Here is a 17500-nt window from a genome sequence, read left to right as displayed (position 1 = left end):
AAGCCAAACTGACACACACACACAAATACACACACATACTCACACACGCAAAAACACACGCACACACACAAAGACACATACGCTCTTCACCTCTCGACTCCTATTCATTAGTCGCCTGTAACGTTATAAACGTCACATCTCTATTAATTTATATTTTAATAATTATTTCATTTTAATTTCTTTATTAATTTATTAATTTCTATATCTTCAGTTTAATTTTTACTATTTTTTTGTTTATAAAAATAGTTGGCGCCCCTGTTTTTCTCTTCTTCCTCTGTCTTTATTTTCTCTCTTTCTGTCCCATAGAATAAATATTTGCCCTCTCACTTTTGTTCGGCAGACTATTCTGTTCTGTGTTGACTGACAAGCTAGTTTCATGATATCTATACCAACATTCTATGACATCTGTGCTAACTTCATTCAGTCTCCCACTTTCTGTCAAAACAACTTTTCTGTAGTGGGATTATTTTTTGCCTCTTTTTGAAATTTATAAAAGAAGGCAAAAATTATTATAAGACTCATTTTTATGGTCTACAACTTCTCTTGGGGTAAGTACTTTCATTGTGATATTTATTCTATAATCCTGACCACATTTCCAATATTTGTAACCTTACTTTCTTTCGAAAGCACATTTTCTTTTGATATATGCATTAGGACTCTTTAACAGAATTTAACTAAGTAGTAACATTCATATTTCATTTTATCCTTGCCATATGCTATTTGTTTAAGTGTAATTTTGTAAGATGGCAAGGAAGTTAAACCTTTCTTTTTGATGTGTTTCTAATGCATGTTGTTTCTTATCCTTTTAGTTTATTGGAGATATCAAAACTTTAACTGGATATTTTATTGGGTTTGTTGGACACATCAAAACTTTATTGGAGATATAAAAACTTTATTGGTCCACTGGACAGTTTATTGGAGATATAAAACTTATTGGTTTACTGGACATTTTATTTTTATTGGACATTTCATTGGATCTATTGAATTTATTGGTTTATTGGACACCAAAACTTAGTCAGGACATACAGCCACGTGTGACTGCAGCTCTCCAGAAGCCACAACTTCTAAGTGGAGGATCCAACAGCTAGAACACACAAGCCGCCCATCGAAGCAATAAGTAACACTTATAACTGTTAAGCTTTGGCAGGGTTAATTATTGTTTTTTTTTTATTGATTTAAATAAATATGATTGGTTAAAATTTGTCTTATTTGCTATCAACTGAGAACTCAGGTTCAATCCCTAGTTAAGACAAGACGAACTCACCCTTGAGATACTGAGCTAGGCAAGGTATAGACGATAAGCTCCCATGGTTGATTGAGATATTATTTTTACAATAGTATTTCAATTCTCTTTGGTAGTCTTATCGTTACACATTGGCGCCCAACCGTACTTGTTTTATTCAGGGAATTGTGCTCTGGGTTTTTGGTTTGGTGGCAGATAACAAACTTTGATAAATACTTTCTTATTTATATTTTTTGTGTGTTCAATTATCATTATTTGCAGTTAATTTTAATATTTCCATATTTTTGACTGTTTTTATATATTTTCACATGTTGGGTTAAAAAGTATTACCATTTTTATATATTTCAGCATATATATTTTATACTCAGATATTTTTATATGTTTTTTTTTGATGGTAGGTACTTTTATACTGTTGTAAGTGGTTTGTTTTTTATTAACTTAACCAGTTTTTGTGGATAGTGTATTTTAATTACTTTCTTAATTTTTTAAATTATTTCTTCAAGATGCTACCTAAACATTTAAAGACAGATGAATTATCATATGAAATTCTTATTAGGAATGTCTCTGTCCCAAATACAGTTGAGGAAAAACGAAAGATCCTTGCTGGACTTCTTTCTCAGGAAGCCAGTAACCATAGTTTTTCTGATGTTTCTGTTAATTTATCTTTTGATGTTGATTACCAACAAGCTTTAGCTTCCTATTCTGACCTATTAAGTCTTATATCTGATTATTCAGGTACAAAATCTGATAGTAGATTCAAAGCTTTCAGTTCTCGTTTAACTCATTTGTCTGGTAGAATCTCCCGTCTACAGCCAACTTCTGTAGACGAAGAAAAATTAAAAAAAGCTATCCGCTATGATTTGTTGAAATTAGAAGGTACTTTGTCTGACATTGTAGATCAACCTGATATGGTAGACCAACCTGTTGCTTCTACTCCTGATAGAGTAAACCTCGATTATTCTCAATCTTCAGTCTCACCTGTTAAGTCTGTTCCTGTTTATAAATGGGGTATTAAAAAATTTTCTGGTAAAGAACCTCTAATTCCATTTCTCGAACAGATTGAAACTTTAAAGTTTTCTAGGAACTGCACTGATGAAGATTTATTCATCTCTGCAGGAGACCTATTTGAAGGTGCTGCTTTTACTTGGTGGCATAATCACTTTACAAAAAAATCTTTTAATTCTTGGTCTGAATTAGTTGCTTCCTTAAAGGAAACTTATTTACCTTACAATTATGAAAGAAATTTGTGGGAACAAATACGTTCTACAAAACAGTCTTTCAAACAACCTGTCTCTGCATATATTTCTTATATGGAGTCTTTGATGCTCCGGTCTTCAAAATCTATTCCTGAGTGTGAAAAAGTAGATGAAATCATTAATGGTCTTCTTCCTGATTATGTCAAGGCTCTTGCTTTCCAGGATGTGGAATCAGTTGCAGACCTTACAAAGTATTGTAAGAGATTTGAAGCCGCTCTTACTATTTCTTCTCGCAGTAAATTTTCTGTTGAGTCTCTTTCTTCTTCTGCTACATGTTGGAACTGCAACATGACAGGCCATACTTTTCAAGTATGTAATAAACCCAAGAGAAAGTTTTGTCATAGTTGTGGGTTTAAGAATATCACCACAAATGAATGTAGCAGATGTTCAAAAAACGGTTTGAAAGAACATTCCAGGGAAAACTTTTCGAAGACATTCAAACAACCCAAGTCAGTGAATGTGTCTAAGAAAGTTATACCTAAAACTACTTCTTTTATATCTAATGATAATTTAAGCACTTTTTCTTCAGTACAATCTGAAACTTTACCTTCTTCTAGTACTTCTGTTCTTTCTAGTGGTCCTTTAAATTCTAAGGTACATTTAAATTCTACTTCATTATTAGATGTTCATAATAATGATAATAGACCATATATTTCTATTTCTGTAGGTAGTGAAACAATATCTGCACTTCTTGATACTGGCAGTAATGTTAGTATTATTGGTTCTCCTTCTTTATTTTTACTTAAAAAACTCAAATTAGCACTTAATTATGATGTTTCAAGTCAACTCACTACTGCTGATGGAAACATTCAGAGTATTTTAGGATATGTTTGGTTACCTGTTACTTTATTGAGTAAAACTCAATCACTTAAAGTGTTAATAGTTCCTTCTATTTCACATAAGATGATATTAGGTATGGATTTTATTCGTTTGTTTCAACTTTGTTTGGATTTCTCAAATTTTTCATTTAAGGCTACAGATTTATCTACTTGTGTAGTAAATACTGTTAGCAGTGCTGAAAATCTTTCTGACATTCAACAGTCACAACTTAACTCTGTTCATCGTAGTGATTCTGTAAATGTAGTAACTGACTCTCTTTCAAGAATTCCTGAAGTATCTCAAGTTTCTCTCTTGAATTTATCTAATTTAAAAACAGATGCTTGGTATAGGAATATGATAGGGAAAGTTACAGTAAACCCTAACTTATATTCCTCTTTTAAGGTTCAGGATGATGTTCTTTATAAACATGTTTTTTCTAGCTCAAAGTTTTCTGATTCTTCTCCAGAATGGAAAATTTTTGTTCCTTCTCCACATAGGAAGGAAATTTTGCAAATATATCATGATGATCCTACAGCTGCTCATTTAGGTGTCTTTAAAACCCTTTCTAGGATTTCAGAATTGTATTACTGGCCTAAAATGAGATCTTTTGTTGTGAACTATGTTCATAAATGTAAAGTTTGTGCTTCTTGCAAGCCTTTAGAGAATATTTCTCCTATATTTAATGAAGTTCAGAAGAGAATAGGTCACTCTTACAATACCAACACTAATTGCTACAATTTACGTAGACATGATGTAAAATTTCGTGTAAGTGCTAAAGTCCGGAAGAAAAATAACATCCTTTCAAAAGCTGTGGATGATTTTTCTGCTAAATTAGCTCCCAAATTTATTCCCTGTATTATACATAAAGTTTTATCTCCTTTAGTATATAATCTTAAGGATCTAGATGGTAAAGACCTTGGTAATTTTCATGTGCAAGATATTAAGTTAGATGTTACTGATTCTAGTGATGATGAGTCTCAATAATGTTGTATAATATGGTAAAGCATTATCTTTTATTATTTTATTTCTTTATATTTTGATATTTCTGTAGTTATGATAAACATATTAATCTTATTTATTTGACATTACCCTAACTGTTTATATATTTCTATTATTTTACTTTGGGTAATTGTTTTTGATTTTGATACAATTAAAAGCCTCATCCAGCACTTTATGTATGACAACATGGTTAGTTGCATACATGGTGTTTTAGTTTTCCTAGGATACATATATCCTAAGGAGATTTTGGGCCAGATTATATGAATCTGTGTTCCTTTTTGGTCTTTTAGAGACAATTAATATACCGTAGTAGGTATATATATATTTTTTTTTTGGATGATGTGTTATTTCTTATTTCTTTTGGAGTTAAAATAATTCTATGCATCTACTTTTAGAAATCTGGTGTAGAATTATGGCGCTTTGAAGTTTGATTGTAGTATACCTACTTTCACTTGTTTTCTTATATTTTTGTAAACTATATTTATGCAGTACTTTATTCTTTTGTGTAGATCCCTGGTTTATATTTAGTGAGAATAACATTTCTTATGTATCATTATCTTATTTTCATTAACTTACTCTTAGTCTTCTAAGACTTGTTTTATGCAGTTACTATATCTCTTTTGTGTAGAACTTTGTCTTATTTGACATATCAAGTAAAGTTTATATGTATTTTTGAGTTGTTTATCAATAATTACATTTGCATATCAATGTCTACATGCTTTTACTCATTTTATAATTTTGATATTATTGTTACCTTACTTTAGGTACTCAGTTATCCTGAGTACTAATTTTTTTTTGAGATTCATTCATTAGCAGTATCCATTAACTATTCATTTTTGTGAGATATGATCTCTATATTATGTATTTACCTGACTTTGCTTATTTGTCTTTATTTTTGTATACTTACCTTTGACTTTGATTATTAACTAGACTTCATACTATGTGTATAGAATGCTATTTTGCAAAGGAAGTTGTTGTACTTCCGAAGAAGAATTTCTGAAGACAGAATTCTTCAACAATGTATATCTGAATATATCAGATGCATTGCCCCTTTGTTATTATTATTTTTGTTATTGTGGGCCTGAGCTTTGATGCAGATGTACATTCGTACCACTGGATCTTCCTTAAATGGTGGGTTGTCTCCAGGGTATGGCGTCGGGGGGTTCATGGCACATAGGGCTGTCGTCTCCGAGGAGCGCTGTCGTGGTTTAACCGTGGGCTATGGGCTACTGCGTTCATACCAACATGGTTTCAATTGATCCTTTGGTAGGGTCCATGTACAGTACCAAAGTCTACAGATACCCGATTACTTTAAATTAATTTTTTCCCTTCATTTTTAGTCTGATGAATACTAAAATTCATTGGGTAATATGCATTTATATTCCCCTGAGCATTCCCCTCAAAAACTGTATATTATAATTATTAAATTTTGATTATAAACTTTATGCTACACCATCTTACTGCTTACTTTATAACAGTACCTATTTAATTTCAGTTTAATGAATACTGAAATTCATTGAGTAATTTTTTTTATTTTTCCAGAGATATTCTCTGTAGTATTAGATTAATAATTTTAGTGTGATGAATACTACAATTCATTGGGTAATTTTTTTTATTTTCCCCAGATTAACATCTGAAAATTATTTTGTTATTTTTTTTTTTTAAATATAGCAAATTTGAGTTATACTTTAAATTTTTTATGAATAGTAATGTAAACTTAATTAATTATATTCATTAATTTAATTATTTTGTTATATATATTTTTTAAATAACATATAACAAATTTTAGTTTGACGGATACTACAATTCGTTGGGAAGTATTCAATTTCCCTGAGTAATACTCTAAATTTTTTTTTTATGATCATTCTTTTGTTATTATATTCATTAACTTGATTGCTTTGTTATAAAGTATTTATTTTTGATTTGTTACTACAGATTACTACTGCATATATTTATTCCTAGGTAGAACATTATGTTCTTGTTTTCTTTGAGAAAAATTTCTCAGTTGTGTTCGAAATTTTTCTGATGGGTGGTAGGAGTGTGTAACGTTATAAACGTCACATCTCTATTAATTTATATTTTAATAATTATTTCATTTTAATTTCTTTATTAATTTATTAATTTCTATATCTTCAGTTTAATTTTTACTATTTTTTTGTTTATAAAAATAGTTGGCGCCCCTGTTTTTCTCTTCTTCCTCTGTCTTTATTTTCTCTCTTTCTGTCCCATAGAATAAATATTTGCCCTCTCACTTTTGTTCGGCAGACTATTCTGTTCTGTGTTGACTGACAAGCTAGTTTCATGATATCTATACCAACATTCTATGACATCTGTGCTAACTTCATTCAGTCTCCCACTTTCTGTCAAAACAACTTTTCTGTAGTGGGATTATTTTTTGCCTCTTTTTGAAATTTATAAAAGAAGGCAAAAATTATTATAAGACTCATTTTTATGGTCTACAACTTCTCTTGGGGTAAGTACTTTCATTGTGATATTTATTCTATAATCCTGACCACATTTCCAATATTTGTAACCTTACTTTCTTTCGAAAGCACATTTTCTTTTGATATATGCATTAGGACTCTTTAACAGAATTTAACTAAGTAGTAACATTCATATTTCATTTTATCCTTGCCATATGCTATTTGTTTAAGTGTAATTTTGTAAGATGGCAAGGAAGTTAAACCTTTCTTTTTGATGTGTTTCTAATGCATGTTGTTTCTTATCCTTTTAGTTTATTGGAGATATCAAAACTTTAACTGGATATTTTATTGGGTTTGTTGGACACATCAAAACTTTATTGGAGATATAAAAACTTTATTGGTCCACTGGACAGTTTATTGGAGATATAAAACTTATTGGTTTACTGGACATTTTATTTTTATTGGACATTTCATTGGATCTATTGAATTTATTGGTTTATTGGACACTAAAACTTAGTCAGGACATACAGCCACGTGTGACTGCAGCTCTCCAGAAGCCACAACTTCTAAGTGGAGGATCCAACAGCTAGAACACACAAGCCGCCCATCGAAGCAATAAGTAACACTTATAACTGTTAAGCTTTGGCAGGGTTAATTATTGTTTTTTTTTATTGATTTAAATAAATATGATTGGTTAAAATTTGTCTTATTTGCTATCAACTGAGAACTCAGGTTCAATCCCTAGTTAAGACAAGACGAACTCACCCTTGAGATACTGAGCTAGGCAAGGTATAGACGATAAGCTCCCATGGTTGATTGAGATATTATTTTTACAATAGTATTTCAATTCTCTTTGGTAGTCTTATCGTTACACATTGGCGCCCAACCGTACTTGTTTTATTCAGGGAATTGTGCTCTGGGTTTTTGGTTTGGTGGCAGATAACAAACTTTGATAAATACTTTCTTATTTATATTTTTTGTGTGTTCAATTATCATTATTTGCAGTTAATTTTAATATTTCCATATTTTTGACTGTTTTTATATATTTTCACATGTTGGGTTAAAAAGTATTACCATTTTTATATATTTCAGCATATATATTTTATACTCAGATATTTTTATATGTTTTTTTTTGATGGTAGGTACTTTTATACTGTTGTAAGTGGTTTGTTTTTTATTAACTTAACCAGTTTTTGTGGATAGTGTATTTTAATTACTTTCTTAATTTTTTAAATTATTTCTTCAAGATGCTACCTAAACATTTAAAGACAGATGAATTATCATATGAAATTCTTATTAGGAATGTCTCTGTCCCAAATACAGTTGAGGAAAAACGAAAGATCCTTGCTGGACTTCTTTCTCAGGAAGCCAGTAACCATAGTTTTTCTGATGTTTCTGTTAATTTATCTTTTGATGTTGATTACCAACAAGCTTTAGCTTCCTATTCTGACCTATTAAGTCTTATATCTGATTATTCAGGTACAAAATCTGATAGTAGATTCAAAGCTTTCAGTTCTCGTTTAACTCATTTGTCTGGTAGAATCTCCCGTCTACAGCCAACTTCTGTAGACGAAGAAAAATTAAAAAAAGCTATCCGCTATGATTTGTTGAAATTAGAAGGTACTTTGTCTGACATTGTAGATCAACCTGATATGGTAGACCAACCTGTTGCTTCTACTCCTGATAGAGTAAACCTCGATTATTCTCAATCTTCAGTCTCACCTGTTAAGTCTGTTCCTGTTTATAAATGGGGTATTAAAAAATTTTCTGGTAAAGAACCTCTAATTCCATTTCTCGAACAGATTGAAACTTTAAAGTTTTCTAGGAACTGCACTGATGAAGATTTATTCATCTCTGCAGGAGACCTATTTGAAGGTGCTGCTTTTACTTGGTGGCATAATCACTTTACAAAAAAATCTTTTAATTCTTGGTCTGAATTAGTTGCTTCCTTAAAGGAAACTTATTTACCTTACAATTATGAAAGAAATTTGTGGGAACAAATACGTTCTACAAAACAGTCTTTCAAACAACCTGTCTCTGCATATATTTCTTATATGGAGTCTTTGATGCTCCGGTCTTCAAAATCTATTCCTGAGTGTGAAAAAGTAGATGAAATCATTAATGGTCTTCTTCCTGATTATGTCAAGGCTCTTGCTTTCCAGGATGTGGAATCAGTTGCAGACCTTACAAAGTATTGTAAGAGATTTGAAGCCGCTCTTACTATTTCTTCTCGCAGTAAATTTTCTGTTGAGTCTCTTTCTTCTTCTGCTACATGTTGGAACTGCAACATGACAGGCCATACTTTTCAAGTATGTAATAAACCCAAGAGAAAGTTTTGTCATAGTTGTGGGTTTAAGAATATCACCACAAATGAATGTAGCAGATGTTCAAAAAACGGTTTGAAAGAACATTCCAGGGAAAACTTTTCGAAGACATTCAAACAACCCAAGTCAGTGAATGTGTCTAAGAAAGTTATACCTAAAACTACTTCTTTTATATCTAATGATAATTTAAGCACTTTTTCTTCAGTACAATCTGAAACTTTACCTTCTTCTAGTACTTCTGTTCTTTCTAGTGGTCCTTTAAATTCTAAGGTACATTTAAATTCTACTTCATTATTAGATGTTCATAATAATGATAATAGACCATATATTTCTATTTCTGTAGGTAGTGAAACAATATCTGCACTTCTTGATACTGGCAGTAATGTTAGTATTATTGGTTCTCCTTCTTTATTTTTACTTAAAAAACTCAAATTAGCACTTAATTATGATGTTTCAAGTCAACTCACTACTGCTGATGGAAACATTCAGAGTATTTTAGGATATGTTTGGTTACCTGTTACTTTATTGAGTAAAACTCAATCACTTAAAGTGTTAATAGTTCCTTCTATTTCACATAAGATGATATTAGGTATGGATTTTATTCGTTTGTTTCAACTTTGTTTGGATTTCTCAAATTTTTCATTTAAGGCTACAGATTTATCTACTTGTGTAGTAAATACTGTTAGCAGTGCTGAAAATCTTTCTGACATTCAACAGTCACAACTTAACTCTGTTCATCGTAGTGATTCTGTAAATGTAGTAACTGACTCTCTTTCAAGAATTCCTGAAGTATCTCAAGTTTCTCTCTTGAATTTATCTAATTTAAAAACAGATGCTTGGTATAGGAATATGATAGGGAAAGTTACAGTAAACCCTAACTTATATTCCTCTTTTAAGGTTCAGGATGATGTTCTTTATAAACATGTTTTTTCTAGCTCAAAGTTTTCTGATTCTTCTCCAGAATGGAAAATTTTTGTTCCTTCTCCACATAGGAAGGAAATTTTGCAAATATATCATGATGATCCTACAGCTGCTCATTTAGGTGTCTTTAAAACCCTTTCTAGGATTTCAGAATTGTATTACTGGCCTAAAATGAGATCTTTTGTTGTGAACTATGTTCATAAATGTAAAGTTTGTGCTTCTTGCAAGCCTTTAGAGAATATTTCTCCTATATTTAATGAAGTTCAGAAGAGAATAGGTCACTCTTACAATACCAACACTAATTGCTACAATTTACGTAGACATGATGTAAAATTTCGTGTAAGTGCTAAAGTCCGGAAGAAAAATAACATCCTTTCAAAAGCTGTGGATGATTTTTCTGCTAAATTAGCTCCCAAATTTATTCCCTGTATTATACATAAAGTTTTATCTCCTTTAGTATATAATCTTAAGGATCTAGATGGTAAAGACCTTGGTAATTTTCATGTGCAAGATATTAAGTTAGATGTTACTGATTCTAGTGATGATGAGTCTCAATAATGTTGTATAATATGGTAAAGCATTATCTTTTATTATTTTATTTCTTTATATTTTGATATTTCTGTAGTTATGATAAACATATTAATCTTATTTATTTGACATTACCCTAACTGTTTATATATTTCTATTATTTTACTTTGGGTAATTGTTTTTGATTTTGATACAATTAAAAGCCTCATCCAGCACTTTATGTATGACAACATGGTTAGTTGCATACATGGTGTTTTAGTTTTCCTAGGATACATATATCCTAAGGAGATTTTGGGCCAGATTATATGAATCTGTGTTCCTTTTTGGTCTTTTAGAGACAATTAATATACCGTAGTAGGTATATATATTTTTTTTTTTTGGATGATGTGTTATTTCTTATTTCTTTTGGAGTTAAAATAATTCTATGCATCTACTTTTAGAAATCTGGTGTAGAATTATGGCGCTTTGAAGTTTGATTGTAGTATACCTACTTTCACTTGTTTTCTTATATTTTTGTAAACTATATTTATGCAGTACTTTATTCTTTTGTGTAGATCCCTGGTTTATATTTAGTGAGAATAACATTTCTTATGTATCATTATCTTATTTTCATTAACTTACTCTTAGTCTTCTAAGACTTGTTTTATGCAGTTACTATATCTCTTTTGTGTAGAACTTTGTCTTATTTGACATATCAAGTAAAGTTTATATGTATTTTTGAGTTGTTTATCAATAATTACATTTGCATATCAATGTCTACATGCTTTTACTCATTTTATAATTTTGATATTATTGTTACCTTACTTTAGGTACTCAGTTATCCTGAGTACTAATTTTTTTTTGAGATTCATTCATTAGCAGTATCCATTAACTATTCATTTTTGTGAGATATGATCTCTATATTATGTATTTACCTGACTTTGCTTATTTGTCTTTATTTTTGTATACTTACCTTTGACTTTGATTATTAACTAGACTTCATACTATGTGTATAGAATGCTATTTTGCAAAGGAAGTTGTTGTACTTCCGAAGAAGAATTTCTGAAGACAGAATTCTTCAACAATGTATATCTGAATATATCAGATGCATTGCCCCTTTGTTATTATTATTTTTGTTATTGTGGGCCTGAGCTTTGATGCAGATGTACATTCGTACCACTGGATCTTCCTTAAATGGTGGGTTGTCTCCAGGGTATGGCGTCGGGGGGTTCATGGCACATAGGGCTGTCGTCTCCGAGGAGCGCTGTCGTGGTTTAACCGTGGGCTATGGGCTACTGCGTTCATACCAACATGGTTTCAATTGATCCTTTGGTAGGGTCCATGTACAGTACCAAAGTCTACAGATACCCGATTACTTTAAATTAATTTTTTCCCTTCATTTTTAGTCTGATGAATACTAAAATTCATTGGGTAATATGCATTTATATTCCCCTGAGCATTCCCCTCAAAAACTGTATATTATAATTATTAAATTTTGATTATAAACTTTATGCTACACCATCTTACTGCTTACTTTATAACAGTACCTATTTAATTTCAGTTTAATGAATACTGAAATTCATTGAGTAATTTTTTTTATTTTTCCAGAGATATTCTCTGTAGTATTAGATTAATAATTTTAGTGTGATGAATACTACAATTCATTGGGTAATTTTTTTTATTTTCCCCAGATTAACATCTGAAAATTATTTTGTTATTTTTTTTTTTTAAATATAGCAAATTTGAGTTATACTTTAAATTTTTTATGAATAGTAATGTAAACTTAATTAATTATATTCATTAATTTAATTATTTTGTTATATATATTTTTTAAATAACATATAACAAATTTTAGTTTGACGGATACTACAATTCGTTGGGAAGTATTCAATTTCCCTGAGTAATACTCTAAATTTTTTTTTTATGATCATTCTTTTGTTATTATATTCATTAACTTGATTGCTTTGTTATAAAGTATTTATTTTTGATTTGTTACTACAGATTACTACTGCATATATTTATTCCTAGGTAGAACATTATGTTCTTGTTTTCTTTGAGAAAAATTTCTCAGTTGTGTTCGAAATTTTTCTGATGGGTGGTAGGAGTGTGTAACGTTATAAACGTCACATCTCTATTAATTTATATTTTAATAATTATTTCATTTTAATTTCTTTATTAATTTATTAATTTCTATATCTTCAGTTTAATTTTTACTATTTTTTTGTTTATAAAAATAGTTGGCGCCCCTGTTTTTCTCTTCTTCCTCTGTCTTTATTTTCTCTCTTTCTGTCCCATAGAATAAATATTTGCCCTCTCACTTTTGTTCGGCAGACTATTCTGTTCTGTGTTGACTGACAAGCTAGTTTCATGATATCTATACCAACATTCTATGACATCTGTGCTAACTTCATTCAGTCTCCCACTTTCTGTCAAAACAACTTTTCTGTAGTGGGATTATTTTTTGCCTCTTTTTGAAATTTATAAAAGAAGGCAAAAATTATTATAAGACTCATTTTTATGGTCTACAACTTCTCTTGGGGTAAGTACTTTCATTGTGATATTTATTCTATAATCCTGACCACATTTCCAATATTTGTAACCTTACTTTCTTTCGAAAGCACATTTTCTTTTGATATATGCATTAGGACTCTTTAACAGAATTTAACTAAGTAGTAACATTCATATTTCATTTTATCCTTGCCATATGCTATTTGTTTAAGTGTAATTTTGTAAGATGGCAAGGAAGTTAAACCTTTCTTTTTGATGTGTTTCTAATGCATGTTGTTTCTTATCCTTTTAGTTTATTGGAGATATCAAAACTTTAACTGGATATTTTATTGGGTTTGTTGGACACATCAAAACTTTATTGGAGATATAAAAACTTTATTGGTCCACTGGACAGTTTATTGGAGATATAAAACTTATTGGTTTACTGGACATTTTATTTTTATTGGACATTTCATTGGATCTATTGAATTTATTGGTTTATTGGACACCAAAACTTAGTCAGGACATACAGCCACGTGTGACTGCAGCTCTCCAGAAGCCACAACTTCTAAGTGGAGGATCCAACAGCTAGAACACACAAGCCGCCCATCGAAGCAATAAGTAACACTTATAACTGTTAAGCTTTGGCAGGGTTAATTATTGTTTTTTTTTATTGATTTAAATAAATATGATTGGTTAAAATTTGTCTTATTTGCTATCAACTGAGAACTCAGGTTCAATCCCTAGTTAAGACAAGACGAACTCACCCTTGAGATACTGAGCTAGGCAAGGTATAGACGATAAGCTCCCATGGTTGATTGAGATATTATTTTTACAATAGTATTTCAATTCTCTTTGGTAGTCTTATCGTTACACGCCTCTTACGACAGGCAGGGACTTCTTGCCACGGCCGTGTTCTTATCTCTGCAAGCCAAACGGACACACACACACGCACACACACACACGCACACGCACACGCACACACTCTTCACCTCTCGACTCCTACCCATTATTCTCCTCTTACGACAGGCAGGAACTTCTTGCCACGGCCGTGTTCTTATCTCTGCAAGCCCAACGGACACACACATACACACACACTCACACACACACGCACACACGCACGCACACACGCACACACACATACACTCACACACACAAACACGCACATACGCACACACACATACATTCTTCACCTCTCGACTCCTACCTATTAGTCGTCTCTCACGACAAGCAGGGTCTTCTTGCCTCGGCCGTGTTCTTATCTCTGCAAGCCGAACGAACACACACACACTCACACACACACACACACATACACTCTTAACCTCTCGACTCCTACCCATTAGTCGCCTCTTACGACATTCAGGGACTTCTTGCCACAAACGTATTCTTATCTCTGCAAGCCGAACGGACACACACACATACTCACACACGCACACACACACACGCACACACGTACACACACACATACACTCTTCACCTCTCGACTCCTACCCATTAGTCGCCCTTTACGACAGGCAGGGCCTTCTTGCCACGGCCATGTTCTTATCTCTGAGAGCCGAACGGACATACACACACACTCATACACACACGCACGCTCACACGCACACACACATGCACACACGCACACGCACACGCACACACTCTCCACCTCTCGACTCCTATCCATTAGTCACCTCTTAAGACAGGCAGGGCCTTCTTGCCTCGGCCGTATTCTTATCTCTGCAAGCCGAACGGACACACATACATACACACACGCTCACACACACACGCACACACACATACACTCTTTACCTCTCGACTCCTACCCATTAGTCGCCTCTTACGACAGGCAGGGCCTTCTTGCTACGGCCATGTTCTTATCTCTGCGAGCCGAACGGACATACACACACACTCAAACACACACGCACGCTCACACGCACACACACACGCACACACGCACACGCACACGCACACACTCGCAACCTCTCGACTCCTATCCATTAGTCACCTCTTAAGACAGGCAGGGCCTTCTTGCCTCGGCCGTATTCTTATCTCTGCAAGCCGAACGGACACACACACACTCACACACACAAGCACGCACACATGCACACACACGCACACACACAAATACACTTTTCACCTCTCGACTCCTACCCATTAGTCGCCTCTTACGACAGGCATAGCCTTCTTGCCTCGGCCGTATTCTAATCTCTGCGAACCGAATGGACACATACATACACACACACATTTACACACGTACAAACACACACACCCACACACGCACACACACATACACATACACTATTCACCTCTCGACTCCTACCTATTAGTCGCCCCTTACAAGAGGCAGGGCCTTCTTGCCTCGGACGTATTCTTATCTCTGCAAGCCGAACGGACACACACACACTCACACACACACGCACGCACACACGCACACACACACACACACACACACAAATACACTCTTCACCTCTCGACTCCTACCCATTAGTCGCCTCTTACGACAGGCATGGCCTTCTTGCCTTGGCCGTATTCTAATCTCTGCGAGCCGAATGGACACACACATACATACACACACACTTACACAAGCACAAACACACACACACCCACACACGCACACACTCACATACCCTCTTCACCTCTCGACTCCTACCCATTAGTCGCCTCTTACGACAGGCAGGGCCTTCTTGCCACGGCCGTGTTCTCATTTCAGCGAGCCGATCGGACACACACATACACGCACACACAAACACACGCACACAGGCACAAACGCACACACGCAAACGCTCACGCACACGCACACACTCTACACCTCTCGACTCCCATCCATTAGTCGCCTCTTAAGACAGGCAGGGCCTTCTTGCCACGAACGCATTCATATCTCTGCGAGCCGAACGGACACACACACACACTCACACACAAACACACACACGCAAGCACACATACACTATTCACCTCTCGACTTCTACCCATTATTCTCCTCTTACGACAGGCAGGGACTTCTTGCCACGGCCGTGTTCTTATCTCTGCAAGCCGAACGGACACACACACACACACGCACACACAAAAACACGCACACAGGCACACACGCACACACGCACACACTCTTCACCTCTCGATTCCTATCCATTAGTCGCCTCTTAAGACAGGCAGGGCCTTCTTGCCACGGACGTATTCTTATCTCTGCGAGTCGAACGGACACACACACACACACGCACAGACAAACACACGCACACAGGCACACACGTACACACGCACACGTACACGCACACGCACACACTCTCCACCTCTCGACTCCTATCCATTAGTCGCCTCTTAAGACAGGCAGGGCCTTCTTGCCTCGGCCGTATTCTTATCTCTGCAAGCCAAACGGACACACACACACACACACATACAGACACACACTCACACACGCACAAACACACGCACACACACAGACACATACACTCTTCACCTCTCGACTCCTATTCATTAGTCGCCTCTTACGACAGGCAGGGACTTCTTGCCACAGCCGTGTTCTTATCTCTGCGAGCCGAACGGACACACACACACTCACACACACACGCACACACACGCACACACATACAAATACACTCTTCACCTCTCGACTCCTACCCATTAGTCGCCTCTTACGACAGGCAGTGCCTTCTTGCCACGGCCGTGTTCTCATTTCAGCGAGCCGACCGGACACACACACACACTCACACAGACACGCACGCACACACGCCACACACACGCACACACACATACACTCACACACACACAAACACGCACACACGCACACACACATACATTCTTTACCTCTCGACTCCTACCTATTAGTCGCCTCTTACGATAGGCAGGGCCTTCTTGCCTCAGTCGTGTTCTTATCTCTGCAAGCCGAACTAACACACACACATACTTACACACGCACACACACACGCACACACGCACATACACTTTTCACCACTCGCCTCCTACTTATTAGTCGCCCACTCTTCACCTCTCGACTCCTACCCATTAGTCGCCCCGTACGATTTGCATCGCCTTCTTGCCACGGCTGTTTACTTATCTCTGCGAGCCGACCGGACACACACACACACACTCACAAACACACACACACACACGCACGCACACACGCACACACACATACACTCACACACACACAAACACGCACACACGCACACACACATACATTCTTCACCTCTCGACTCCTACCTATTAGTCGCCTCTTACGACAGGCAGGGCCTTCTTGCCTTGGCCGTGTTCTTATCACTGCAAGCCGAACGGACACACACACCTACTCACACACGCACACACACGCACACACGCGCACACACATACACTCTTCACCTCTTGACTCCTACCTATTAGGCGCCTCTTACGATAGGCAGGGCCTTCTTGCCTCGGTCGTGTTCTTATTTCTGCAAGCCGAACTAACAAACACACATACTCACACACGCACACACACACACGCACACACGCACACACACACATACACTCTTCACCTCTCGAATCCTACTTATTACTCGGGCAGGGACTACTTGCCACAGTCGAGTTCTT

General features: G+C 35.0%; 2 protein-coding genes across 6 annotated transcripts; both read left to right on the top strand.

Moving 5' to 3' along the window:
• The first annotated feature begins 123 nt into the window (after window positions 1-123).
• On the top strand, window positions 124-4476 carry LOC140431421 (uncharacterized). Of its 2 annotated transcripts, none has more exons than XM_072519349.1 (2): window positions 124-548; window positions 912-4476. In XM_072519349.1, the coding sequence occupies exon 2, from the start codon at window positions 1747-1749 to the stop codon at window positions 4300-4302; it is 2556 nt and encodes an 851-aa protein (XP_072375450.1). In that variant the 5' UTR covers window positions 124-548; window positions 912-1746; the 3' UTR covers window positions 4303-4476. The 2 variants fall into 2 exon arrangements, with proteins under 2 accessions (XP_072375450.1, XP_072375449.1); XM_072519348.1 differs by having other exon boundaries at window positions 810-4476.
• A 1629-nt stretch (window positions 4477-6105) lies between these two features.
• Window positions 6106-13681, top strand: LOC140431422 (uncharacterized). Of its 4 annotated transcripts, none has more exons than XR_011949674.1 (2): window positions 6106-13031; window positions 13395-13681. XR_011949674.1 is itself a non-coding variant. In XM_072519351.1 (2 exons), the coding sequence occupies exon 2, from the start codon at window positions 7988-7990 to the stop codon at window positions 10541-10543; it is 2556 nt and encodes an 851-aa protein (XP_072375452.1). In that variant the 5' UTR covers window positions 6106-6790; window positions 7154-7987; the 3' UTR covers window positions 10544-13681. The 4 variants fall into 4 exon arrangements, 2 of the variants coding, with proteins under 2 accessions (XP_072375452.1, XP_072375451.1); XR_011949673.1 differs by having other exon boundaries at window positions 13293-13681; XM_072519351.1 differs by having other exon boundaries at window positions 6106-6790; window positions 7154-13681.
• Window positions 13682-17500: the final 3819 nt, after the last annotated feature.

This window comes from Diabrotica undecimpunctata, unplaced genomic scaffold (assembly GCF_040954645.1).
Source record: "Diabrotica undecimpunctata isolate CICGRU unplaced genomic scaffold, icDiaUnde3 ctg00000694.1, whole genome shotgun sequence".
NCBI classification, from domain to species: Eukaryota; Metazoa; Arthropoda; class Insecta; order Coleoptera; family Chrysomelidae; genus Diabrotica; species Diabrotica undecimpunctata.
This window is presented reverse-complemented; position numbering and strand designations above follow the sequence as displayed.